General features: G+C 48.4%; 1 protein-coding gene across 1 annotated transcript in view; it reads left to right on the top strand.

Annotated features, from left to right (window-relative positions):
* The window catches only part of ADAMTSL2 (ADAMTS like 2), a 92,410-nt gene that overhangs the window by 37,391 nt on the left and 27,484 nt on the right, over positions 1–27,535 (top strand). Inside the window, exons 11-13 of the mRNA XM_015406737.1 lie at positions 17,780–17,883; positions 20,517–20,643; positions 22,850–23,063. Of these exons, the coding sequence (XP_015262223.1) occupies positions 17,780–17,883; positions 20,517–20,643; positions 22,850–23,063 (445 nt within the window). The remainder of the gene's footprint in view (positions 1–17,779; positions 17,884–20,516; positions 20,644–22,849; positions 23,064–27,535) is intronic.

Genomic DNA, 27,535 nt, shown 5'->3' with positions numbered 1-27,535 from the left:
GTGCCTTAGCGGCAGCGCACATACATGCATGTAGAAGTGTAAATGCAGGCATCTTCACTTCCAGGAATCTCCGGCAGCTGATTCTGGGCCTGAGATATTGGAGAGGTTCTGCCGGTTACAGTAGGCAGCACTGGGCTTGCTGGTCCGGTCTGACTGGCAATAAGAAAGCTGCTTCTGTTCTGTTCCCTGCATGGCTCCTCGTGCTCAGAGGGGCTGTGGCTCACCAGTACAGTGCCTGACACTGCTAGCAAAAGGAGAGCAGATGAGTAAGGTGGACCAAGGGTCCAACTCAGAATACAGCAGTCTCAAATGTTCATGAATGAAGGAATTTGCATACATTGTTTTCATTTGCCTGGTTCTGTTTCAGATAGTCAAATGGCACAAGGAAACAGGCAGCCTCAGGCTCACTGATGGGAACAGCAGATGTGTGGGGCCCTATCTCAGACTGGGGCTGTGGCAGAGATGGAAATGTGGTCCCTTAATTTCCCGGGTCCCTTCCCCCAGTGTTATTAGCCTTGGAAAGGGAAAAGAAAAGGTATTGCCTTTCCCCTGTCTTTCCCCCTGAGCCAGTAGTGCATGGTAGTGCTCATTTTTAGATTAAATGTACAAGAGAAAAAGTTTACAAGTTCCCCCCCTCACTGTGCTCCTGCCCTGAATTGAGGCTGCCCACCATCAAGATGAAAACTGTTGCTCCAAAGTCCTCCTAAATAGCCAAGGATGCCTGTTGACTGGCTCTCCCAGGGTTTCTACCAGGCCCCACTGTTGCAATGGGAAAGCCAGGACCGGCTTGAAGTCCTGAGTTTCCTTACCTGTGGGCTGCTTGTTCTTCAATGCCCAACCTCAGACTGGAGGATGAAGGGGGGGGGGGTTGAATCTTTCCATGGGTTTTTCTCCATCAGTAGATACCCAGTGCAGACAGAGGCTAGTTAGTTTTGATTATATGTACCTTTTGTTGGGCATCAGGGACAGCTGAGGACCCTGCTGGTTTACTGTTGACCTAGTGTGCCAGCAGGGTCCCTGACTGAACTGGCAGAGGTGCTATCTGATTTGGTGCTGAGGACCTCAAAGAAGATTGTCCTTGGGGATTTTAACATACATGCTGAGGCTGTCTTGTTGGGTCAAGCTCAGGACTTCATGGCCACCATGACAACCATGGATCTGTTTCAGGTTGTTGTGAGGCCAGGGCATGAAAAAGGACATGCACTGGACCTGCATTTCTGTACTGAGGGACTTGCTGATGATCTGGTTAGAGGGTTGGCAGTTTGAACCTTGCCATGGTCAGATCTAGGGATGGGCATGAACCGAACCATAAAGCAAAATTCTTGATGAATTTTGCGTGACAGATTCACTGTCACAAACTTCCACAAACTTTCAGAGTGGTTCATGGATGGAGCAGAAGGTGGTGGGTTAAAGGGGCTCCCGAGTCCCTTTCAACCCCTGCTTTCTGCTCCCTGCCAAAGCCACAAAAAGAACAACTGAGCAGCGGGGAGGTGCTCCCCACTGGTCAGCTGTTTGGGGCTGTCTTCTGCAATCCATTTAAACTTTAAAAGGACTGCAAAATGCAGTACGAAAGATGGCAGTGTGACGGGGAGGTGCAAATTGGAGCGAAAGGAAAACAACTAGAGTGACACTGGCGGGGGACTTGAGATGAATCAGAGAGAGTATTCCATGGAGCCCATTTACAGGCCTGTGAGGAAGTAGTGATGGAGGCAAAAGAGGCTTTCTTCTATTTATTATTTATTTATATTTATTCAGGTATTTCTACCCCGCCCTACCCCGCGAGCGGGCTCAGGGCGGCTTACAAAGGCATAAGCCCATACATAAAATTTATAAAATCCGATAAAATCACAAATCACAACCAACATACTATTAATAATAATAAAGTGCTTTAAATTTCAAGATGGTCTGCAGTTGGCACCTGCAGGGAATTGCCCCTGCAGACTTTAATCATGATGGAATCATCCTGGTAATATAGTCCAAGCTAAACGGCTGGTCTTGCTGTCATATAGATGGCGCCGGGCTATCAAGGACACTCCAACTTGGTGGTCTTTCCCTCGTTGGTGATGGTGGAAGTGGCGGCCCCTACATAAAAGCCTGGTGGAAGAGCTCCGTCTTGCAGGCCCTGCGGAATTGCAAAAGATCCCGCAGGGCCCTGATCTCCTCCGGGAGCTCATTCCACCAGGTAGGGGCCGCCACTGAGAAGGATCTTGCCCTTGTCGCGGCATAGCGTATCTCTCGGGGGCCCGGAACCACTAAGCGACTCTGGGTCCCCGACCGAAGTGCTCTTGGGGGTGTATACGGGGAAAGGCGGTCCCTTAGGTAGGTCGGACCCCGGCCATATAGGGCTTTAAAGGTAAGCACCAGCACTTTGAAGCGGATTCGGTATGCTATAGGCAGCCAGTGCAGCGCCTTCAACCCAGGCTTGATGTGCTGAATTCTGTGCCTGAATTGTGTCAGTGGAATCTCATTGAGCTCAGCTGTTTAAAAGAGATTGTGGCTTGAATACTCCTAAATCCATCCCTGTCAATGATGTTAATTTAGCCTCTAGCTATGATGGTTTTTCTAGGTTCTTTGGTGAGAAAATCTCTCCAGTTTACCTTTTCCATGACAGGTGATAGAGCCTGCGGTAGTGGAGCAGCTCCTGAACTTCCTGGATGGCATATCTGCCCTTGACCCATTTCAGTCAGGTTTTAGTCCTCGGTTTGGAACCAAGATGGCTTTAGTGGCACTTCTCGGCAATCTTGGTTTAAAGTTGGTCAGGAACAGTCACCCCTGGTGATAGATCTGTCTATGGCCCTTGACACTGTTGACCCCTACATTCTTATCCATCAGTTGGAATATGGGGTTGGTGTTAAAGGCAGTAGACCTTTGGTGGCTTCAGTCTTTTCTGTTTGATTGGATACTGTTGTGTCCGCTGGCCGCCACCAGGGGCCAGCGAGTACCCAGGGCTTGACCCTGGGTGGACAATGGGAACTGGTCTTTTGGTTTCTCCAACGGGGAGCCAATAGAAACGGGGAGGGAAGTTCGAACCTCCCAATGGGATCCAGGGCTGTCCCCTGGATATGTATATAGTTGGCCTCCTGGCCGTTTGTCTTTGTCTTAGTTGTGTAAGAGTCAAGCGTGCACCATGTTATGGGAGCTGAGTGGGCCTAGCCACGCGGTCAACCCACTACACAATAGATACAAAGAGTTTCCACTGGAGGAGCAGAATCAACTGGGTGGGCTTCGTCCTGTGGAGTGCCACCAGGTTCTACTCTTTCACCCACGCTGTTTAATATGTAGGTATGGGCCATTGAATGAGATTGTCCAGCGCTTTGGAGTTCAGTGTCATCCACCTCCGTATTTTGTTAAAACAGAGGTAATGTTGCTCCAGAAGGCTGATGTTTTAGAGGAATTGTCCTTGATGGGGGTGGAGATGGACTTTGCAAACAGGGGGACTTTTGCAGAGCAGTTTAAAATCTTGTAGGTGCTATTTGAAAAGCAATGTTGGTGCAGTGGCCAAGAGCTCCTTCTGTCAGACAGTGGCAACTGGTTTGTCAACTCTCTCTTTTCTTAGACTCCGCCCATCTGGCCACATTGATCCTTACTCCTGTAACTTGGTGGCTGGATTCCAGTAACGCACTCCATGTGGAAGACAACCCTGAAGACAAACCTGAAACGGCAGTCGGGCCAGAATGCAGCAGTGCAAATATTATAATAAATAATCTTAGCAGCCCAAGAAGTAATAATAATGCTTTTTGTTTTGAGTTGAAATTTCAGTCAGATTCTGTGGTTCCAAAGAGATGGGATGCTGAAAACTGTAATTCCCTGCCATGTTCTTCTCCGGTTCCTTGTAATGCAATGACTATGTAGTATGAGGTTATCACGTTGCTGCCAGTAGAGCACAGGAAGGGAGATTCTCTATGTTGTGACCTCATGCTACACAGTAAGTGCTGCTGGGCATTACAGGAGATCAGGAAAGAATATGACCCAGAGATGCTATTTTTGACAGCATCTCCAGTAATATGCAAGTTCTGCCTTAAGATACTTGGAAAGGATGCTGAATGCTGAGGGCAAAGGTTCTGCGGATATCCGATAGTTGCTAAGCAGCTGCCAAGTGCTGTTCCCATCATCTCTTTCCCAGGAGTTGCAAAAGGTTGCTTGCCTGGGGTGGAATTATAGAGTTGGCAATACTGAGGCATCTGTAATAACCATTAGCTCAGTTATTTTAACGGCAGACCTGTTAGGTAGGCCAGAATTATACTTAAGACAGGCAATGCACTGAATGCCACTTTGTTTCTAGGTTCAGTGCAAGGTACCAGTTCCCTTTGCAACTGGAGATGATCAAACCTATATACACCCTACATGTGCATATAAGTTAGGAGCCAGTTTGGTGTAGTGGTTAAGTGCACGGACTCTAATCTGGGAGAACCGGGTTTGATTCCCGACTCCTCCACTTGCACCAGGCTGGATGACCTTGGGCAAGCCGTAGTCATGTCAGAGCTGTTCTTGAAAAAGAGCACTTTCTGCCAGAGCTCTCTCAGCACCCACCTACCTCACAGGGTGTCTGCTGTGGGGAGGGGAAGGGGAAGGAGTTTGTAAGCTGCTCTGAGACTCCTTTGGGTAGTGAAGGGCGGGGTATAAATCCAATCTCCTCCTCCTCCTCTTCTTCTTCTGCTTCTTCTTCATGTGAGCTCAGATCCTCTCAGGAGTCAGTATTTGTCAATATTGGCAAAGTCTGGGTGGGTTTTCTCAGCTGTGAGGAGGAAGAGATACTGCTTCCTTGATTAACTTCTTGTGGTTCAAGCAAAACTATCTAGTTTCACAAGGCTTTTAGTGGTTATAGTGATGTTGTGTTTTTATTCTATTAAATATTGTGATTGTTTTAAGTGGTTTTAAGTTGCCCTGAGATCTGGAAGGGAGAAGAATAAATGATTCCAAAAGCAGCGGCCTCTCCTCAGAGATGGGGGATCTGTGCATGGGATGTGAAGCGGACCCTAATTGGTTTTTGCCGGTCATGTTTACAACTTTTTGTATCATTTCAAAAACCTGTTTGCCTAGAAGCAGCAAAAATCTCTGCACACTTGTGGGAAATGAGGCCTCTCTGAAATGCCTTCTGAGAATGTCTGTCTTCAGCTTTCTTATTCTCCTGCTGTAGATCAGAGGCTGCCGGCTAAACTTTGCATTATGGTTTTTAAGGTGTTGTGTTTGGGCTCCCTGACTTTGATTCAGATGGTCCTGTGACTGGTGTGATGGAGCTCGTTTCCCAAGTTGCAGGGGCCCCATTCAGATCATGACCATGGCATATAGGGGGGAGGTAGAATTTCCAAACCTGGGGTGTGGAGCCTGAGGTAAGCAGGGTTTTGGAAGGGGAGGGGCCTCAGCAGGCTCCAATGCCACAGAGTCCACCCTCCAAAGTAACCAGCCATTCCCTCCAGGGCAACTGATCCCTGTAATCTGGAGATCAGTGGTAATTCTGGGAGACCTCCAACCATGACCACCTGGAGGTTGACCACCCTACATGGGGGTGGGGAGAAGGGCTTCAGCCTTCTCCCCCGTGTCCTTAGAGATGCTGTTTGCCCCACGGTGGGGGGGGGGGCTGCAGGTGTTCTGATGTGCTCTGTGCAGTCTGGCCCTCGGACTGAGAGTGGAGACATGCAAGACAGCCTTGGTTTCGGTGTGTGTGTGTGTGTCTGCATTTGGCTATTAGCTGTTCAAATCCTAAACCAAAAATATCCTCATCTTTAATTATTAATACAAATGCAAAAAACAAAATTTCAGTAATATTTGCAAGTGTGCTGATCTGGCTGTTGTCCTGACACCTAGTTGTCTGACCTGGAGTTCAAGACCGGGGGTGGGGTGGGGGAAGCAAGGTATGTAACTAACAGAGATGCTTTCCAGGCATTAGAGTCCTACACAGTTCTTGTCAGCAAAGGAGACTCTGCTAATTGGCCTGTCTTCCCCAGGTGCTGTTTACACCTGTTGCTGGCTTGGAAGTTGGATTTTTGATTTGATTCTATGCAAGCTCAGTGACTCCTGTCTGCTGGGATTGCTAAGCATAGAAGGAAATATTATGCAGACACATGCTGCCGGTCTGCTGGCAGGCAGTGCTGGTGATAGAGGCACATACCACATTCCTTCCTGCCTGTCAATTGGCTGTACTGCTGCTAGCCAGATGGAGGGAAATGGCTTCCTTGAATACATGGGCATGCCAGCAAGAAGGGCTGAAAACTGGGAGACGAAACGGAGACCGCCACCGCACTTGCACTGTTCTGGCAGCCAGGCAGCATCTGCTGGGGCATCTTAATGTGCCACCTTAATTTCTCAGGGAGAAACAGGCAGGCAACAGCCAAACCAGATGAGACCCGAGAGAAAGTGCAGTCATGTTGCAGCTAACTTATGGCGACCCCGATGGGGTTTTCAAGGCCAGAGATGTTCAGAGGTGGCTTGCCATGGCCTGCCTTTGTGTAGCAACCCTGGACTTCCTTGGTGGTCTCTCCTCCAATGACTGATTGGGGCTGACTCCGTTTAGCTCCTCAGATCTGAGGAGACGGGGCTAGGCGGGGCCACCCAGGTCAAGGTTACAGCATCTTTTAGAGCTCCTTTCAAAGAGCTGTGGGGGATGACAGTGGTGGAGGGTGAACTTTCTGATCTGCACTATTTCCCTAATATCAAGTATCCCCCCCCCTACTGTTAGCTCCCCAGTATGGGGGAAAAGACAGACTTCCCAGATAAAGGAGATTGTGGCACCTTTTTTTCCTCAGTTCAGTTACCTTTATTGGCATTAACATTAGAAAAAAATAATACACAAAAGAGAAAACATAGGAACATATGCCAACCAAAAAACCATTCTAGAATAGTCTAAAATCCACGTAAACTAAACTCTCAATGTCATATCTCCCGAGCACAAGTTTTGCATGACAGTACTGTACTACATATAAAAAGAGCAGCCTGAAAGAACTCTGCCACAGAAATGGTTATATTTTCATCATCGCTGTTTAGTAGATATGTGTGAGTCAGGAAGTTCTATGATACCACCAAGTTGTGACGATAAAACGCAGTGGCGAATATTGGCACAGTAATGACATTCCAATATTGAACCGCTTACGCAGGGGCATAGTCTATTAACAAAAGGGATACCATTAATTCCATCGCTGAGGGGATGAGCATTGAACTTGGCAAGTGAAAAGGTTCTACGTAAAGCTGGAGTCTGAAGTTGTAAAGATAGCTAGCAGGATGACCCGCAATGGGCAATATCCCATGACCTAGGGAAGAGCATGTCTTATTGGCTACGTTGTGATTTCTGAGCAGCTTTTTCTCCAAGGCAACCTAGTTTTGGCATCAGAGACAGACTGGGGGGGAAAGGCTTGAAGTCCAAGAATGCAGCGAAGGGAAGCGCATGAGCAGGTGGGGTTTAGGGTGGGTCTCCTCCCTGATGTGCTCCCCTTTTGTTTAAAAATAACCCCATTCAAAACAACTATTTATTTATTTATTTATTTATTTGGATTTCTATCCCGCCCTCCCCGAAGGCTCAGGGCGGCTAACAGGGCACAATGCCAGGTAATAACAATGAAACAATGTAAAATGTTACATTACAACAGACAATTAATAAACAAGTAAATAAACATCATAAAAACATTTACGGTGCTCCTCTATTCAGTTCCAGATGTTAATATTTTAAGATTTTAAGACCAAGATGGTGTTCTCAGTGGCATAGCTAGACAACCACAGCAGCGCAAATCTCACTGCCCTGCCGTCCCCTAATCACGTCCCGTTCCCCCCAATGATGCCCGCACCAGCGGTAGCAATATGCGGAAATCATAGGGCGTTGATGGAACAATGATGGTGAAACAATGATGGTGGCGGCTCCTATTCAAAAGCCTGGTGGAAGAGCTCGGTCTTACAGGCCCTGCGGAACTGTACTAGGTCCCGCAGAGCCCGGATCTCCCCTGGGAGCTCATTCCACCAGATAGGAGCTGCCACCGAAAACGCCCTAGCCCTGGTCATCGCAAATTTGGTGGGCCTGGGGCCTGGAACGTCCAGGAGATTTTGATTCCCCGACCGTAGTGCCCTTGGGGGAACATGTGGGGAAAGGCGGTCCCTTAGGTAGGCTGGTCCCTGGCCATATAGGGCTTTAAAGGTAAGAACCAGCACTTTGAAGCGAATCCGGTACGCTATTGGCAACCAGTGCAGCGCTTTCAGAAGAGGCCAGATGTGATCTCGTCTAGGAAGACCCATCAACAGCCTGGCTGCAGCATTCTGCACTAGTTGCAGCTTCCGAATTTGCAACAAAGGCAGCCCCATGCAGAGAGCGTTACAGTAGTTTAGCCTCGAGGTGACTGTCGCATGGATCACTGTGGCCAGGTCATCACGGTCGAGGAAAAGGACCAGCTGATGATGGTAAAAGACCGACTTGGCAGTGGCTGCTACCTGGGCCTCCATCGTTAACGAGGAGTACAGGAGCACACCCAAACCTCCGACGCTGGCACTAATGCCGCCCCGTCGAAGGTCGGGAGAGGGAGCCCTAACCCCGGACCGATCCGACTCAGACCCAGGACCTCCGTCATTGCCGGGTTTAATTTCAGCCGACTCAGTCTGAGCCACCCAGCATCTTTCCAATGACTGCCCAGAGAGAGCAGTAGCCGAACAGCTCCAGAGCTTCCTGGATGACACATCGGCATGTGACCCTTTCCAGTCTCGTTTCCACCCCAGCTGCGGGATGGAGATGGTGCTGGTCGCCCTGCAGACAGCTGGACTGAGGTGAGTCAGCGCTGCTGTTGTTACTTGATCTCACAGCAGTGCTCGACGTGGTCGATTACGATCTCATGACCCACCACCTAACTGACATGGGAGTCTGTGGGGTAGCCCTGAAATGGCTTTTGTCATTTCTCCTTGGTCAGGGACAGAGGGTGACTTGGGGAGAGAGTGTGTCAACTAGGCACCCCTTAACATGGGGGGGGGTGCCTCAGGGGGCAATCCTCTCCCCAAGGCTGTTTAATATCCATGTGTGCCCCCTCGCACAGCTGGTATGGAGTTTCAGGCTGGGGTGCCATAAATATGCTGATGACACCCAGGTATACCAGTTAGTGGACAGCTTCCCAGATACTTCCCCAGAAAAGTTGGCCATGGGTTTGGAGGCCGTGGTGGGATGGCTTAAAAAGAGGTTTATAAGATTATGCATGGGAAAGAGCAGGTAGAGAAAGAGGTACTTTTCTCCCTTTCTCACAATACAAGAACTTGTGGGCACTCCATGAAACTGCAGAGCGGTCGGGTTAGAACGGATAAAAGGAAGTACTTCTTCACCCAAAGAGTGATTAACACTTAGAATTCACTGCCACAGGAAGTGGTGGTGGCTACAAGCATGGACGGCGTCAAAAGGGAATTAGATAAGCGTATGGAGCAGAGGTCCATCAGTGGCTATTAGCCACAAGGTATAGATAGGGGCTCTGGGGCAAGTGATGCTCTGTCATCTTGGTGCTTGGGGGGGGGCAACATTGGGAGGGCTTCTAATGTCCTGGCCCCACTGCTGGACCTCCTGAGGGCACCTGGTATTTCTGGCCACTGTGTGATACAGAGTGTTTGGACTGGATGGGCCTTTGGCCTGATCCAACACTGGCATCTCTTATGTTCTTATGTTCTTAAGAGCCAACTGAGAGTGAACCCAACAAAGATGGAGGTTCTGTGGCGGGGAGGGGACAGGATTGGGACACAGTCTTCCCACCCTTGACAGGGCACCACTGACACTGGTGCAAACTGTCAGGAGTTTGAGCGTGGTCCTGGATACCTCCTTATCTATGGAGGCCCAGGTCACGGACGTTGCCAAGCTGCCGTTTTTTCATCTATGCCAAGCACAGCAACTGACCCCTTTCTTGTCACGCCTGACCTAGCCACAGTAATCCATGCAATGGTCCCCTCCAGGTTAGACTACTGTAACTTGCTCTATGCTGGCCTACCCTTATGCTACCAAGTACTTACTGCGAATTGGTGGGGAACACATAGTTCTTGGTGGGAGCATTCCCACGGGGAAAACACACACGCTGCACTATGCCGTCGCCCAGACGTGATGTAGGCACATAGCCGGACAACGCTCTAGCAGTGGGGCTGAAAACTCGATGGTACCATCGAGTTTTCAGCCCCATTGCCAGAGTGTCGCCCGGCTATGTGCCCAGCGTGCTGACATCACATCTGGGCGACAGCATAGTGCGACACGGGTGTGTTACAGGCAGGAATGTTCCAGCGGGAAAGCACGTGTCCCCCGCCAATTCGTGGTAGCTACTTGGTAACCCTACCTACCCTTGAGACTGACCTGGAAACTCCAGCTGATCCAGAATGCAGTGGCGCAGGTCCTGATGGCACATATTCACCCTGTGCTGTGCCAGCTGCACTGGCTTCCAGTGGAGTACTGAGTCAGGTTCAAGGTCTTGGTATTGACTTTAAGGCCTTGAGCGGTCTGTGACCCATGTACCTTCAGGACCCCCTCCTCTGGTATGTCCCCTGAAGAGCGTTACGCTCTGCTGAGAACAATGTCCTGGTGATCCCCAGCCCTAAAGACATCCAGCTGTCATTGAGCAGAGCCAGGGCCTTCTCAGGAGGAACTCTCTGCCAAATAACATCAGGGCTCTGTGGGACTTAATGCAATTCCACAGGGCCTGCAAAGCCTCCACCAGGCTTTTGGTTGAAGGCGGTGACGGGCGCTATCATGGCTGGCACACTCCTCTCCCCCCCCTTTCTCTCCCTCCCCCCTCCTTATCTGGCATGTGAGGCGGTCCAGAACTGCTCCAGAACTGGTTAAAATTAATACCATCTTAGGGTTGCTATATCCTGAAACCTTACCGGCGGGGGAGGCTCCGTCCTGGTCGGGAGCCGGATGTGTGTGCGCGCAAAGCTTGTGCGCGGCCGCGCCGTCACCAGAAGTGACGTCAGACGTTGCTGACGTTGGGGGCGTGGCCGAGCTCGTCGGGGGGGAAACATATGGTTTCCCCCCTCGACGAGCTCAGCCACGCCCCAAACATCAGCAACGTGGCTGTGTCACCTCTGGTGACGCAGCTTCGGGAGCGGGGTTCCCCCCGGGCCCCGATTCCGCCGGGGCGGAACTAGGGGCTCTGAAGCGGGGGATTCCCCGCCCCCCCGGGTCATTTGGCAACCCTATACCATCTGGGGATTAATAAGTCTGCAATGTTATATTTATTGTATTTTAGCTAGTAGTCATGATGCATTTCTGTATTCTTTTATTGATGTAAATCACCCAGAGCCCTGTGTATTCAGGGATTAGGTGTGAATGGGTGGACTCATACATAAGAATCCAGATTCAGGTGGGTTGCAGCAGAAAAAAGTTTGAGACCAGGGGCACCTTTCAGATCAACAACGTTTTATTCAAGATATAGGCTTTCGCGTTCATGCACAAGGCGTGCATGCACGCAAAAGCCTATACCCTGAATAAAACATTCTTGGTCTGAAAGGTGCCTCTGCTCTCAAACATAAGAATCTATTTATTATATATTATGTATGCCACCACAGGACTTATACAAAATGCCTATACATATGAGTCAGACCAGACCAGAATGGTCTGCTGTGACTGATAGCACGGCCTCAGGTAGAAGTCTGTCATATCACCTACTACCTGATCCTTTTAACTGGAGATGCCGGAGACTGAAACTGGGACCTTCTGCATGCCAAGCTGATGCTCTGCCACTGAGCCACACCCCCAACCAGCCTCCTTTCTTGGGTTGCCAAATATGTATCCCTGTCCACCTTGTGCAAATTTAGATTTCCTGCAAAATAGGGGCATTTCGCCCCCCCCTTTCTCTGCCTGGAATTTGGTAGGGAGCATCTCTTGGGTGAAGGATACAAAGCAAAAACTTAAAGCTGGAAGTCCCCCCCCCGCCAATGGAAACCAATACAATGAAGAAAACAAGCATGTTTAGTGAGTTGGTGGTTGCAGAGGTCATTTCGGAGGGGATCGCGGGGGATCGCAGTTCCCCTGGGTGAGTTACGGGGGGTGGGGCACACAACGAAGCCCCGCCCCCTGCTTCCAGCCGCCCCGCTTCCGGCCCTCATTCAGCCAGGAGGAGGCCGGAGAAGAGGGAGGGTAAGTTGCTTCCTCCCTGCCTCTCCCCACCCCTGCCTGCCTGGGGCCAGGGAGGGCCTTCGCGGGGCTTGACACACTTCCGGTGATGTCAGGGGGTGTGGCATATGCTAATGAGTTATGCTAATGAGTCCCCCTAGCTCTTTTTCTACGAAACGACCCCTGGGTGGTTGGCTGAGGCGGCAGGTGACCAGTGCAAGTGTGTGGTCTTAGCTAACAGCTACAGATCTCTCACACATTTGGGGAGAGCCTTACCCTGTTGATTCTGATCCAACATCTGGGCAGTCAGATACAGATTTCCCCCCTCCCCTGGAAAATGGTTCCAAAAGATGTAGCCACACAATTCACTTGAAATGTTGGGGGCTCCCAGATTGTCCTGCTTCCCAGCCAGAGAGCTTCATCACAGGCTTGGTGACTTGAACTTCCAAATATAGACTGTGGGTTGCAAGCAAGTGCCTTTGTGTGCCAGGAAAGGCAAGGCTGTGCCCTTGTTCACCCCTGGTGCATTGCGCCACCAGCCTGGGTGACAGCGAGTGGATGGTGGAGATAAGAGGGTGTAATTTATAGCAGACAAGGTTGTTAGGAGACAGTGTAAGGTGAGCTGTCAGCTGACAAAAGAGCAGTGCGGAACAGACAGCGCCAGCACTGCCAGCCGGCCGCTGAGCAAGGAAAGTGTGGCAAGGCGCTTGTGTGGGAGGGAGGAGAGGGGGTGAAAGGAAGAGTGTATGAGAAGCCTCAGTTGGAGATAAGGTCGCCAACTTGTTTTTCTGGGTCTTTTCCTGTGCCTTTAAGCCTGAACCCAGATTCCGTCCTAGGAAAAACCTTAGCTGTGGACTGCCCACAGCTAAAGCTTTTCGGAGGATGCTGGTAAAGCTGGTAGAAAAGCTTCACCCAACTTGTTTTTCTGGGTCTTTTCCTGTGTCTTTAAGCTACTTATTTTTTTCTGCACATAAATCTTTACATTCACAAGAGCAGGGCCAATGGAAAAAGGTGGCAAAAGCGTCAGCTCCTTGCTGTATTCTTGCCCCAGACCCCTTTGAGGTTATGGGGATCCTGGTGAGCTACTTTACAGGACTGGTGTGCAGGCAAGCTTCCGAAAGGAGTTAAAGCACTTCTCACATCAATCACTGCTGTGTTTTTTCGATGCAACCGATACAGAAGTAAAGCAAGTGAAACTTTTTGGGGACATAAGGTGAGGAGAAAGACTAAATTCGTTCATAGAAGGCTGCTGCTAGGCAGAGTATTAGAGCCATTTGAAAAGGTGGCAACCCCAGGGAGAGACTGCAAAAGCAAGGAATATCTCTGCTAATATATTTTTCCTGGCAGGATCCTGTGCTTCTAAATACACGTATATAATAAAATGGTGCTGGCACAGGCAATTAGTCAACAGACCTGGAGTGATCAGTGCAACCAGAAAGGAAAGAAGATGAGTGTAATGACCGTCTGCTGGGCTGCAAGTGGAGTTCTGTCCACCACAAGATGACACCATGTCTAGCCTACCTCAGACACCATGGTTGTGACATCATTACCTATAAATGCCGCTCTTTCTTTTGGAACAAGACACAACACTGTTGAAGACATCTGCTTGCTTTTGAGATGCTGTCTGACCACTAGTCCATCTAGACCAGGATAGTCTCTAGTCCCAAATGACAGCAGCTTTCCGAGGCAGAGACCTGCTACCCAAGACTCTTTCAAGGGCAGGACTGAGCATTGAACCTGCTTGAAGCAAAGCCAGGCCTGCTTTGCAAAAGAAAGCCTCGTGGAAGTGCCATCCTACAGACATGAAGGTCTCAAGGCCAGAACAGACTCCTGGGAGGGCGCACTCCACAGAAGAACTTGACCCAATAATTCCTCCATCAGGTTTGGAATTCCAGGTCACATGAAGTTCCCCAAAACCTTTCTTCTGGAAGGTCTATGATCCCGTTTAAAAGCAGATTTGTATCAGGGCCACACTGGGGGGGGGGGATTTAACCCTCCAGCCACCTCTGCTTACAAGCCCTGGAAAGAGAAAAAAGTCCGACATTCTTTCTTCACTTGTCTTTTTTCTGTTCCAGGATGCATGCTGTAATCCACCAGTCAATGACTAGGCAGTGCTGCTCTGTCATTATATCATTTGGTAAATAACCCCACAGAGCAAGTTTGATTTATATTTTGAGGCTTTTTTTAGTTCTAAGATGCCCTTGTCTGAAGGAAGGAAGGAAGGAAGGAAGGAAGGAAGAAATAAGGAGGGCCTTTGCTTTGACCAAAGACTGGCAATTTAGCTTTCATTTCCTTCAGTACTGGAAAGTCACATAGTCTTAGGTTTTGATACAAAGCAAGTGTGTTTGGATTTGATCATTATTAAGCAGTGCAGGACTGAACACTGAGAACTCTGTAGTGGGTTAGCTGCCTTATGAATGATATCTCTGCGCTGGAAAAGCACATGTTTAAAAGGAAAGCATTAAAAGGGGGGGGAATACTCCACAGTGTCCCTTGAACAGTGTCCCTTGAACATTTTCCTGTGAAAAAACCAAATAAGGGTCCTTTTTCTTAAGAATGTATGAACAGGGCAATGCCAGAGCTTCTGCTGTCCAGAAATGATCACAAGCAAGATGATTTGGCAATCCAGAGACAGCTTCTCAGTGTTATATTTGATGTCCATCCTAAAGCAAGACAGCCCTTCTGAATGTTTTTAAAGTGAGCTATGAGTGTAGTTTGGAATGTTTGCTTACTGTAAAGGTGCAGTATACTCTGTTGCTCTTACAATGTTGATGGGATTTACCTGTGTGATGATGTAATTCTAAGTGCTGCTTCTTAAAACAACAACACCCAAACTTGCTGACATATTACTCCCAGGCAATCCATATTTTGCTTGAATTCTGCAGCCAGCACACTGAACATACTTCCCATAATTTCTCTTATTTTGCACAGGCTATTCTGAAATTTTTACAATTTATTTTGGGTTTGGTGAACCTGGGGAGGGGCCAGGAGCTACCCCAATGTCAAGACTCTGCCTCCTCGCCCTTGGAAATCTCTTTCTCTTGCCTCTCCGTCTTCTGGGATTTTGATGCACATCTTTTAAACCCACATCTTCACATTCTATGGAGTTGGAAACCTGCTTTTAAATAAAAGAACACACAGAGAGAATATTTAGATTCTGAGGACAGTTCCAAAATCAGTGTTTTAATTCTGTGATCATGCAGAATATATAGACAATGAAGGAGAAACACATTGTGTAATAACACAAAATCAAAAATGGTAATGAGCACCACTCCATTCATCCATCCATCCATCGATCATTATCATAATCATCTATCATCATAATCATCTGCCAGGGTTCTTTTTGTAGCAGGAACTCCTTTGCATATTAGGCGACACACCCCTAATGTAGCCAATCCTCCAAGAGCTTACAGAGCTCTTCTTACAGGGGCTACTGTAAACTCTTGGAGGATTGGCTACATTAGGGGTGTGTCCCCTAACATGCAAAGGAGTTCCTGCTACAAAAAGAGCCCTGCATACACAGACACACACACACACACATGAGATAGAGAGCGAGAGAGAGAGAGCCAGTATCTATACAGAGCCAATATATATACAGAGAGCCAGTTTGGTGTAGTGGTTAGGAGCGCGGACTATAATCTGGGAGAACCAGGTTTGATTCCCCACTCCTTCACATGCAGCTGCTGGTGTGACCTTGGGTCAGTCATAAGTTCTTTCAAAGTTCTTGAGAGAGCTCTCTCATTTCCACCTACCTCACAGTGTGTCTGTTGTGGGGAGGTGAAGCGGAAGGGATTGTAAGCTGCTCTGAGACTCCTTTGGGTAGTGAAGGGCAGGGTACAAATCCAATCTCCTCTTCTTCTTTTATAAAGAGCTCCAAAACCATAGCACAATAACAGATAGCAGTTTTACATTATATACTGTTCTTTCTTATGTGCTCTGTTGTGCTGTGATTTTGTAATGAATGTATATGCAGAGGTCATTTCGGGGGGGAACGCGGGGGAACGCAGTTCCCTTGGGTGAGGTGCGGGTGGGTGGGGCACACTATGAAGCCCCGCCCCCTGCTTCCAGCTGCCCCGCTTCCAGCCCTTATTCAGCCAGGAGAAGGCAGGAGAAGAGGGAGGGTAAGTTGCTTCCTCCCCGCCTCTCCCCACCCCTGCCTGCCTGGGGCCAGGGAGGGCCTTGGCGGGGCTTCCTCGCACTCCCGCCGGCCTTGCAGGTTCACCACCGGGCCCCTGATGTCAGGGGGTGTGGCATATGGTAATGAGTTATGCTAATGAGTTCCCCTGGCTCTTTTTCTACGAAACGACCCCTGTGTATATGCATCACATTTTACAACATGTATATGTTCTAATGTTTAAATATATATCACTTACATTTAGGATGTTCTGTCTTTGATATATATGTAGCTCTTTATAATAGTGTATACAGTGTGGTGCTCCTTAACATTTTTGATTTTGTATTGTGCAGAATACAGACATAATTATCATTGAGTGATCAGTAGAATCAGAATGATACATACATAAAATCATGTAGACAGTCTGTCTGGACCAAATGGTGTAGGAGAGCCATAGAATTCTGCCTTACTGAAAGAAAAACCACAGGTGAATCCTGCAGTGTGCACAGGGGCTGCCAGTTTTCAAGTGCGGCCTGGAGAACTCCTGAAATTACAGCTAATCTCCAGACAACACAAATCGGTGTCTTGGGGAAACTGAAAGCTTCGGGGGGTGGCTTCTGTGGCATTGTATTCTCCTTCTGAAGTCTCTCCCTTCCCCAGATCCCACCCTCTGTAGGCTTCATCCCCAGAATCTATTGGAATTTCCCAACCCGGAGTTGGCAACCCTGACTGTGCACAAATTATGCAACTCAAACTAATTTGTATGATTTGCCTTGAGTGGCACAATTTGATCTGCTTCTACTAGTCTTAAAAATCTTTGCAGGGCCCTGAAGCTGAAAACCTACTTCAGCCGCTGGTCTGATTTCTGAAATTTTACAAGGCTGTGCCCACACATATGGTTGTGACCATTAGAGCCAGAAACCTTGATGGGGGTAGGGGATCAGAAAAGCCTGTTGGCTTGCATCCCTAGAGAGAGAGTGTGTGTGTGCGTCTCTGTGTACCCCGTCTTTCTCCTCAGTGGGTACCCAAAGCAGCTTACATCCTTCTCCTGTGTCCCAGACAGGTCTCTCGTTGCTTACAGCCATCGTTAATCAGGGCCTTGAGTCCGGGTGCTGACCTGAGGCAGGGATGGGGAACGGGGGGCTACGTTCCTCGTCTGCCCGCCCATCTGTTGGCTCAGGGCCAGGGTGGTGGCATGCCTGGTTTTGCTCCATGCCAAGGAGATACTGCACCTTTAGTTCCTATGTATCTAGCAATTGAGTGCAAACTCTGTATCTCTCTTTTATCGATATATTTGTCGTAAAATTTGAACTGTTTCTGCTTGTGGGTATTTTTATCCCAATTCTTTCTATTTCTAGACAGTGGAAGCTCTGCCTCTAACCGGGCTGGGGATTCTGCTTGGGGAATCAGGACAGGTATGTTGTATTATAACCAAACAATCCCAGATTTTGAATTTTAAAAAGAATCCTTCACCCCCCAAATTGTTTTTGTTAAAGCACAGCAAATACCCCACCAAAACCCCAAACAGACTGATGTTGTCTTTCCCCCCCCTGTTCCTTCCCTGTTGACGCTGAACGTAACACAAGAAGCTCTCCTTTTCATTTGCGCTTCTTGTTCTTTAGGAACCGGCTGAAGTTGTTTAGGAAGGGTCAAAATATGAGTCCTGCGGACATGTACCGGTGGAAGCTGTCTTCCCACGAGCCCTGCAGCTCTACCTGCACCACAGGTAGAATATGGGGAAAGGGGCAAAGGGGCAGCAGGGAGAGGAGGGAGTGGGTGGGCAAAACCGGCACCTTGGCCTGGTGGACTTCCCATCTGAAAGAAAGGGCAGGGCAGCGGGGGGTGGGGGTGGGCAGGGCTGGAGCCTGGTTGACAGAGGCCTTGGGCTAGGGGCAAACCTGCTCAGTGTAAGAGCCACACAGAATAAACGTCAGATGTTTGAGAGCCACAAGACATGAACAAATCTTACACACACGTTTTTATTGGGAAATAGGCAAATTTGCTTTTTATTAACATTAAATGAGACTGCCAAAAATAAAAACAGAAGGGGTAGAAACAGATATCGATAGATATTTATTTGTCCAATGAAACTTGTTTGCTAATGATATTTATTTGTCTAAGAGAGAGAGAGAGAGAGAGAGGTGGGAAGAAATAATGAAAGTGGTGGAAAGAAAGAGAGAGCAAATAGATGGGGAGGGAGGGAAAAAGAGAGAAAAAGAGAAAGATAGGTGGAAAGAAAGCAACTAGGTGGGGGAGGAAGGAAGGGAGAGGTGGAAAGAAAGCAACTGTAACTTTAAATGCATCCTCCAAGCCCCCCCCCCGACCTGCTGGCTTGGCTTGGAGAAAGGATTTAAAGAAACAAATGCCTTTTCCAAGCCAGCCGGTGGGAGGGGGCCTTTGAGAACACATTTAAAGTTACAGTTGCTTTCTTTCTCTGCTCCCCCCCCACCTCAAGCCTATCCAGGGAGGGAACACTGGCTGGGAAAGGGAAGACCAATCAGGGAGGCATGCCTCCCCTTCACTTCCTCAGCCGCCCTGCTGGGAACCACACAATATGTATGAAAGAGCTGCGTGTGGCTCCCGAGCCGCAGTTTGGCCACCCCTGGGCTAGGGGATCTCTCAGCAGGCGAGTGGAGCATTGTCTCCCATAGGCTCCTGTCCTTGCTGCTCCTGTGCTGGTCTTTGGACCCAGGAGATGCCTGGGGGGCCCTGTGCTCTGCCCCAGATAAGAAACGGTGACTGTACCCAGATGCTTGTCGCTTGGTTCCCTCTCATTGGACAGCTTTTGCCTGGGATAAATGCCCCACAGCACCTGTGGAATGGGCTAGCCCTGCTCCAGCATCCTATTCCTCTGCACTTGGAGGCAGGAAAGAAGCGGCTGGTCCCCTCAAGCCACCTGACTCTCCAAGCAAGCCAGTGTACACACCTGTGTAATCTGACAGGAGATGGTATTTCTAATTCCTGGCTTTCTAATATGCAGCAGATAGACTCAGGGGGGCAGCTGAGTTGGTCTGAAGCAGCCGAACAACGTGTGAGTCCAGGGGCCCCGTGAAGACCAACAAAGTTTTTATTCTGAGTATAAGCTTCCGTGTGCAGGCACTCTTCTTCAGATACACTTCTGAAGAAGCGTGTGTGCACGCGAAAGCTTATACCCGGAATAAAACTTTTGTGGTCTTAAAGGTGACACTGGACTCACACTTTGTTAATATGCAGCAATTATTCTAAATCCTTTATTTGCCTTTTGATCCGAAACAACATTCTGGAAAACAGGCAAAGAACAAAAGTGATCTGGTATGTACCGCAGCATCTCTTCTTATGCTACAGATTTCAGTCATTTAAAAAAACTGCACTCCCTTCCTTGAGTTCATCTAATCCAGAGGAATTCTGGGAGCTGCAGTTTTGTTAGAGATGTTCAGCCTCCTTGCAGAACTATTGTTCCCAGGGTTCCATAGGGGGTGTCAAGGCAGGTGAGCCAGTTTGTCTGTACTGCAGACATGCCCTGAGTGTTGTGAATATGTGGGTAAGTGGTGTACAGTTGCCATCCCTTAAAATGAAATCTCTGCGAGCTGGGGCCGAAGCAGCGGTAGTGCCTCGTATTTGTAGGAGGTCTGGTGCAGTTAAAGGTGTACCGTGCAGTTAAAGGTGTACCGTTAAAAAAAAGGGAGAAAAGGCTTCACCGCTTTTCTGGCAACTGCCCTGCCAGCCGGTCTCTCCCCCCCCCCCCCGGCAGCTGGCACTTCTAAGGTGGTGTGGTTTACATATTTTCTTATGGATCCACAAGGGTTAAGCTGACTCTAAATATTATAAAAATGCAAAATTTATTCAGGTGTACACATTTTAAAACTTAGACTCATTAAAAATATACCATTCAGACATAAAAAAACTTCTCAACATTCATACATAGATAGGTTAGTGCTGTGCAACTGAACCAAATGCATTTCGGCCCCTCAAAGGGCCTTCCTCAGTGGTCACAATTCCAATTATAAATTTGACATACATTCAAAAAAAATTTTTTTCATAAGATGTTACATTCATAAGATGTTATATACAGTACAAGGCCAGATGTTGTTTCCTAAATACTTCTGTATTTGTTTATTATTAATCAAATTTGTACAGGATGGAGTGACATACATTCAACTCACGCAAGTTTGTGCTACCAGAATTATTGGTGGACTTTAATTGGCTAGACTGGAGGCCCATCTTATAGATTAATAATAAACAAATACAGAAGTATTTAGGAAACAACATCTGGCCTTGTGGATCCATAGCAACTTTTTGGGTTGAGTTTTCTCCCCCCCTGCCTTTTTCCTTCCCCCTTCCCTTCCTTTTTGTTAGCATTACATATTTTCTTAAACATAGGTGTGATGTCCACCTATGCCATGTGTGTCCGCTATGATGGGATCGAGGTGGACGATATGTACTGTGACGCAATGACCCGTCCTGAGCCAGTCCACGAATTCTGTGCAGGAAGAGAATGCCAACCAAGGTATTATATCTAGAGAAAGACTGCATTTGGGGCTATAGGCGAGCCTGAGTAGTTCCGGGGGGGGGGGATGGGGGGGACCTGACAGGCAGCTGTGCAGGACAAGCCTGTGTCCTCCCTTGGCCCTGCCTTTTGCATCCTCCCCTCAAGGGATGCTGCCCTTGCATTCAAATGCAGTGGCGGGCTCCTGTTTCGGACAGATGTGCCAGCCCTTCTCCCTCCCCTGGATTTCTTCCCAGATTAGGGGTCTCCCAATTGCCTGCTGCCTTTTCTGAAGGGGAACCAATTAATAGGGACCCTTCATTGGTCCATGTACAGAGTGCCACGTAGGAGTTTGCTACACCTCTTAGTTCTCGGTGTGATGATGTGTGTGGCTGTGTCAAGGCTATTTTGGTGTGGTCCTGCCCAGCACACAGGAATGCCTGTCTGAATCAGTCCAGCCCGGCACAAAAAGGATCTTGATGCTCTCCAGCCAGCCACAAAAAGGATCTTGATGCTCTCATGCCTGTGATCTGCTCCAGACTGCTTTTGTTCCATGCGGGAGGGGCAGCCCACAGATTGCTGAGACGATGGGAATACTGACAGGGTTTCCAACTCCATGTTGGGGGATTCCTGGGGAGGCCAGGGACCTCGGTGGGGGGCATAAGGCCACAGAAGAGTCCACCCTCCAGAGCATCCCTTTTCTCCAGGGGAACTGATCTCTGTTGTCTGGAGTTCAGCCGTAATTCCAGGAGATCTCCAGGTCCCACCTGGCGACTGGCATCCCTTGGAATGCAGGGAGGGGGAGGGGCCACTGGCAGGAACCGACCGGCAGGCAGGAGGGGGGCAGGGGGGCTTAATGCCATCCCTGCCAAAGTCCTTCTGGGCACTGTTTTGCCCCTGTGTGCAGGGCAGGATTTGAGATCATCAGACTGGTCGGGGAGGGTGCACTTGAGTGGGGAGATTTTGCATCTTTTTCATCTGCTGTTTCTCCCCTGAAAGCATTCCTCCCCCCCCGTTTGCTCTCCTGAGGAATCCTGGGGCTGAGTATCATGTGACTCCCTCTTCGCATGTCATTTTACCTTCAGTCCTCGCTTGGGAATGGGATTGAACACGTCTCCTGCCTTGAGGTCAGAAGAAATGTTGACTAGTTGGAGGATGAGTGGATCCTCTTGCCCTGTTTTAACTGTAAAAGGTCACAAGGGGAGGAAGAGAAAGAGTTATTGGTGATAAAGAATATGACCTCATCTGACGGTCCTGCGGCTTCTTGTTTTTCCTTTCTATGTTGCATGGTGGTTTCATGCCTCCTTTTACTCTGACTGTATAGCTGTAGACTGTGCCGTGCAGAGGAAAAACGGAGATCTCGCGGGTCTCATTTTAAGTGCCTGGTCAGCCATTAAGCTCACCTGGGGGGGGTGTGTCTCAGTCTATTACAATCTCCCTGCTTATTTTACCTCATAAAGTTATTTTATGGATGTCAAATTGCGCCCTACTCTGAATTCCTCAACATAAAATCAGTAATAGGCTTATAAAAATCCTACATCAATTAAGGGTGTTTATTTATTTATTGGTTTTGTGTGATCCATGCTTGTTCGGGTACAGAGTTCTCCAGGACACTCTCCGCCTTGACCACTGGCAGTCGTATCCTCTCTGGCTTCAGAGGCTTCTTTGGTCATCTTCAAAGCCATAGGGATCAAAAACGTACTTGGCTTTTCCTTTGTTTTCCAGCACAGAGCTATAGAGGGCACTGAAGCCCCATGCTCTGGTCCCTGGAAACCTCTCTGAACAGGTTTGGGGGCCTCTGAGGTTTCAGCAGCCATTGCCCACACACGTTCAAGTGTGTATGTGCAGCCGCAAGGGCTAGAAACAGGAAGGAAGGAAGGAAGGAAGGAAAGGAGGAAAGGAGGAAAGGAAGAAGGAAGAAGGAAGGAAAGAAGGAAGGAAAGAAGGAAGGAAAGAAGGAAAGAAGGAAAGAAAGACTTCTCAGAATGGTGACTTTAAGGGTCAATAGTGCATTATTTCCTTTTGTTCCAAAACTGAGACCTACTTATTTGTAGGATTATAGGATTATGTGACCAAGTATATAAAGCAGCTCTGAGTCTAAGAATATCATAACGAGAGTGTATTACGGGCAACACAAATCCCGAGTGTGGGGGGGGGGATTGCAAGAGCAGAGCTTTGCACCCATTCGGTTTGCCCCTGTCATCTGGTGCTGAGTTGCCTCTTGCAGGTGGGAGACTAGCAGCTGGAGCGAGTGCTCGCGGACCTGTGGGGAAGGATACCAGTTCCGCATCGTCCGATGCTGGAAAATGATCTCGCCGGGCTTCGACAGCTCCGTCTACAGTGATCTGTGTGAGTCTGCAGACATCGTGCGGCCGGAAGAGAGGAAGGTCTGCAAAAACCCTGCCTGTGGGCCACAGTGGGAGATGTCTGAGTGGTCAGAGGTAAATGCACAGAGGCTGATGGGTGTATAGATCATCAAAGTATTGAATAATCCTTGAGGGTTTGTGCCGTGGGGGGAGAGAGGGAAGGACTAACCAGTGGGTGCAGAAGATATCCAGTTGCCAAGGCCGATCCTGTTGGCTTCTGAGTGTGACGACCCCTCTTTGGTAGCAAAACAAATTTGAGGACGGCTCTCTGCTCAGGGGAGATGCTTCCATCAAGCTTGGCTACCGTGAACAAATAGGACTAAGGGCACAGCAAACTGAAGAACATTAACACGCAAGAAGTTGCTGCATAAGTTCATGCAATCAATATAGTATATACAATTGATCAAAATACAATATCAATAATCAATATCATTTTAATCTTGGTTTGTTTCAGCAAATATCATCAGGAGACCGAAGTCCCAACAAGATGCAAAAACGGCAACAGGACGAACTTTCTCGAGTTTTGACCGTTCGTTTCGACGCGTGTCTTTGTCAAACATCAATTTTCCAGTGTTCTTCTTCACATCAATTGCACCATAAGGCACTCAAACATTCATGGATGGCTTTCCATAGCTCTTACATTCAACAATTGTTTGCCTCGTGGACTTGTTGTCCGGAAACAATTGTTGAATGTAAGAGCTATGGAAAGCCATCCATGAATGTTTGAGTGCCTTATGGTGCAATTGATGTGAAGAAGAACACTGGAAAATTGATGCTTGACAAAGACACGCGTCGAAACGAACGGTCAAAACTCGAGAAAGTTCGTCCTGTTGCCGTTTTTGCATCTTGTTGGGACTTCGGTCTCCTGATGATATTTGCTGAAACAAACCAAGATTAAAATGATATTGATTATTCATATTGTATTTTGATCAAATGTATATACCATATTGATTGCATGAACTTATGCAGCAACTTCTTGCGTGTTAATGTTGGCTACAGTGAAGGCAGGCACAGCATGCAAAGAAACCGGGTTCCCCCCAAATGATGGCCCCAATTGTGAAAGCACAACAAAAGAAAAGAATGTGGTCACTGATCACCGTATGGCCCTTCTGTGACGCTTCAGTGGACTGTGGGCGGCACTCCTTGGGAGCTGTGTGCTGCTCCGTGGCACCTCTGTGGCTCTGCTTGTGCAACTGAGCCAGCCCTGCCCAAATCATGACAGCATCTCTTCAGATGCAGCCCTCTGTCTCCAGCCTTGTCCTCCACGAAGGGGTCAGGAAATAGCTGGGACAGCGTTAAGGAGCATCTGGGGCCAAACTGTCTGCTGGGCAGAGGCAGCAGGTTGTGCCAACAGACACTTGCCATCGTTTGTCCCGAGGAGGTGTTGGCAAAACTCCTGGTTCATACTTGAAATGCCTCTTCCACCCTGAGCGCCAGCAGCGAGGCCGGCTGCCTTCCCTTCCCACTGAAATCCTGGTGCTCTCTTTCCTTTCCTCGGATGTTTTTGATTCTCTCTTTTAAAAAAAAGCAAACACCCTGCTTCCCTTCTGCATGTGCTGGGCTGGACTTTCTTTTGAGGAGTCCAGCAGTGCCGAGTGGCTTCAGTAGGTGTCAGGGACAGATTGCTGAAGTGAACAGGGCCTCTCCCCGCAGGGTTTTCCTCTTGCCAAAAGCAAAACTAATCTAATTTGGACCCAGCGGCTGAAGCGGCGTGCCAAGTTGGCTTGGAATTCTTGCCTCCCTTTCCCAGTCCAGAAAGGACTTTCCCCTCCAAGATCTCGGTGGATTACCATTGTTGTGCTGCCAGGTCAGATCACCTTTTTGATTTTTGACACATTTTTGTCATCCTTGTCACCTGTGTCCCACGACCTATCAAATAAATGTGTATATTTGATACCAGTGTTAGCTCTAAATAATGCCCATGGGTTTGGCTCACAGGTGGTCCATGAAACAAATCAAAACTCGGTTGCTACACTTGTATATATGAGTGTGTGTGTGTGCCAGAGAAGTGCACTGAACATGCAGCAAAAGCCTAGGAAGAGCCCTGGCCGGTCAGACCCGGTGGCTTCTAGTTCAGCGCTCTGTTCTCCGCAGCAGCCAGTGCCCAGAAGGCCACGAGGCAAGCAGGTCACCACCCTGCCTGAGCATCCATCCTTCAAATGTAGCCAGGATTCGCCACTATACATTTTGTCTATTCAGTTTTTAAAGTCATCTATGGCTGCGGTCACACACTCTCAATAATCCACTTTAAATCCACTTTCCAACTGGATTTGGCCAGTTCACACAGTAAAAGTGCACTGAAAGTGGATTACTGAGTGTGTGTGACTGCAGCCTAAGTGACTGGCCGTTATGTCATGTGAGAAAGCGTCTTTTGTAAAAACTGGCTGCCAGTCATTTCCACTGGGTGAACCTGAGCTGTAATGTCACATGAGAAGAAAGAGCTGATCTTTTTCTTTATCAACCTTCTGCACTCCATTTGTAATCTCCCTTATATATAAAAGCTGAATGGTGGTGGCACGTCTCTAGAACATTCCACACGCTCCGGAATTGGTTGGCGCCCTGGTGTGTCACTCAGAATCTGTCCCTATCCACTGGCTGCATTGCTTGAGTCTCGCCTCCAACATTCTAAACAGTTTGATGTTCCTCTCCCCCCCATAGCCAGTCAGAACACAGAGGTTATTTGCATATGCAGTCTCATTGACCTTTGCCTCGGAACACAGAGGTCGTTTGCATATGCAACTTGATTGGCTTTTGCCTCTAACATTCTAAGCAGTTTGCTGTTCAGAGGTAAAATGTGTCCAATCTCCAGGTGAGGGCTGGAGATCACTCAGAATTACAACTGCTTTCCAGATGGCAGAGATCAGTTCCCCTGGAGAAAATGGTGGGCTCTGTATCCTTATATACTGCTGAGGTGGCCCCCAGTGTGCAGTTGATGTGACGTAGCAGTCAGGGGTGGAAAGCTGAAGAGTGAGGGGGAAATAAAGGTAGGTTGATGATTGGCTGGGAAGGAGATAGGGTTGCCAACTCCAGGTGGGAAATTCCTGGAGATGTGAGGAATGGAGCCTGGAGAAGGTGAGGATTCAAGAGGCGTGGGACCTCGGACAGGTACAAAGCCATAGAACTTACCCTCCAAACCAACCATTCCCTTCTGGGGAACCATCATTGCTAATCTCCAGGTGAGGGCTGGTGATCACTCAAAGAAACCCGCCGTCTGGGTGCCGTTAGGTAAAACCCCCCCTCCGCACAAATTGTGGTCTTAGTTAGGATCGACTACAAATGTAGTCAAAATTGTAAACCACTCTGAGACCCATTAGGGGTTATGAGCGGTATAGAAATCACATGTAAATAAATAAAAAAATAAATATTTATTTCTACAACGAGCCTTTTTCCTAGTCTTATATACTTCTATTAGTCAATTTCTTTTTCTTTTCTGTTCTTTTTTTCCCCCGTTTCCTTTTTTTCTGCACCTTTCCCAGCTCCGTAATGCCCTTTTTGATACAGCCATGCTATAGATTTGTATTCGATTCCTTCTTCCCTGAATGGCAGGAAGCCCCAAGGGCAGCATCTGCAGGGTCAGTCTCCTTGCCAGTGCCAGTACATTTTGTCTATTCAGTTTTTAAAGTCATCTATGGCTGCGGTCACACACTCTCAATAATCCACTTTAAATCCACTTTCCAACTGGATTTGGCCAGTTCACACAGTAAAAGTGCACTGAAAGTGGATTGGAAGTGGATTACTGAGTGTGTGTGACCGCAGCCTAAGTGACTGGCCGTTATGTCATGTGAGAAAGCGTCTTTTGTAAAAACTGGCTGCCAGTCATTTCCACTGGGTGAACCTGAGCTGTAATGTCACATGAGAAGAAAGAGCTGATCTTTTTCTTTATCAACCTTCTGCACGCCATTTTGCAATCTATAAAAGCTGAATGGTGGTGGTACTTCTCTAGAACATTCCACACGCTCCGGAATTGGTTGGCGCCCTGGTGTGTCACTCAGAATCTGTCCCTATCCACTGGCTGCATTGCTTGAGTCTCGCCTCCAACATTCTAAACAGTTTGATGTTCCTCTCCCCCCCATAGCCAGTCAGAACACAGAGGTTATTTGCATATGCAGTCTCATTGACCTTTGCCTCGGAACACAGAGGTCGTTTGCATATGCAACTTGATTGGCTTTTGCCTCTAACATTCTAAGCAGTTTGCTGTTCAGAGGTAAAATGTGTCCAATCTCCAGGTGAGGGCTGGAGATCACTCAGAATTACAACTGCTTTCCAGACGGCAGAGATTAGTTCCCCTGGAGAAAATGGTGGGCTCTATATCCTTATATGCTGCTTATATACTGCTGAGGTGGCCCCCAGTGTGACGTAGCAGTCAGGGCTTCAGAGCACGGGAGAGGCTGCAGGTGTGTGGGGGGTGGAAAGCTGAAGAGTGAGGGGGAAATAAAGGTAGGTTGATGATTGGCTGGGAAGGAGATAGGGTTGCCAACTCCAGGTGGGAAATTTCTGGAGATATGAGGGATGGAGCCTGGAGAGGGTGAGGTTTCAGGAGGCGTGGG

This window comes from Gekko japonicus, unplaced genomic scaffold (assembly GCF_001447785.1).
Source record: "Gekko japonicus isolate JY-2015 unplaced genomic scaffold, Gekko_japonicus_V1.1 scaffold427, whole genome shotgun sequence".
Classification (NCBI taxonomy): domain Eukaryota; kingdom Metazoa; phylum Chordata; class Lepidosauria; order Squamata; family Gekkonidae; genus Gekko; species Gekko japonicus.
This window is presented reverse-complemented; position numbering and strand designations above follow the sequence as displayed.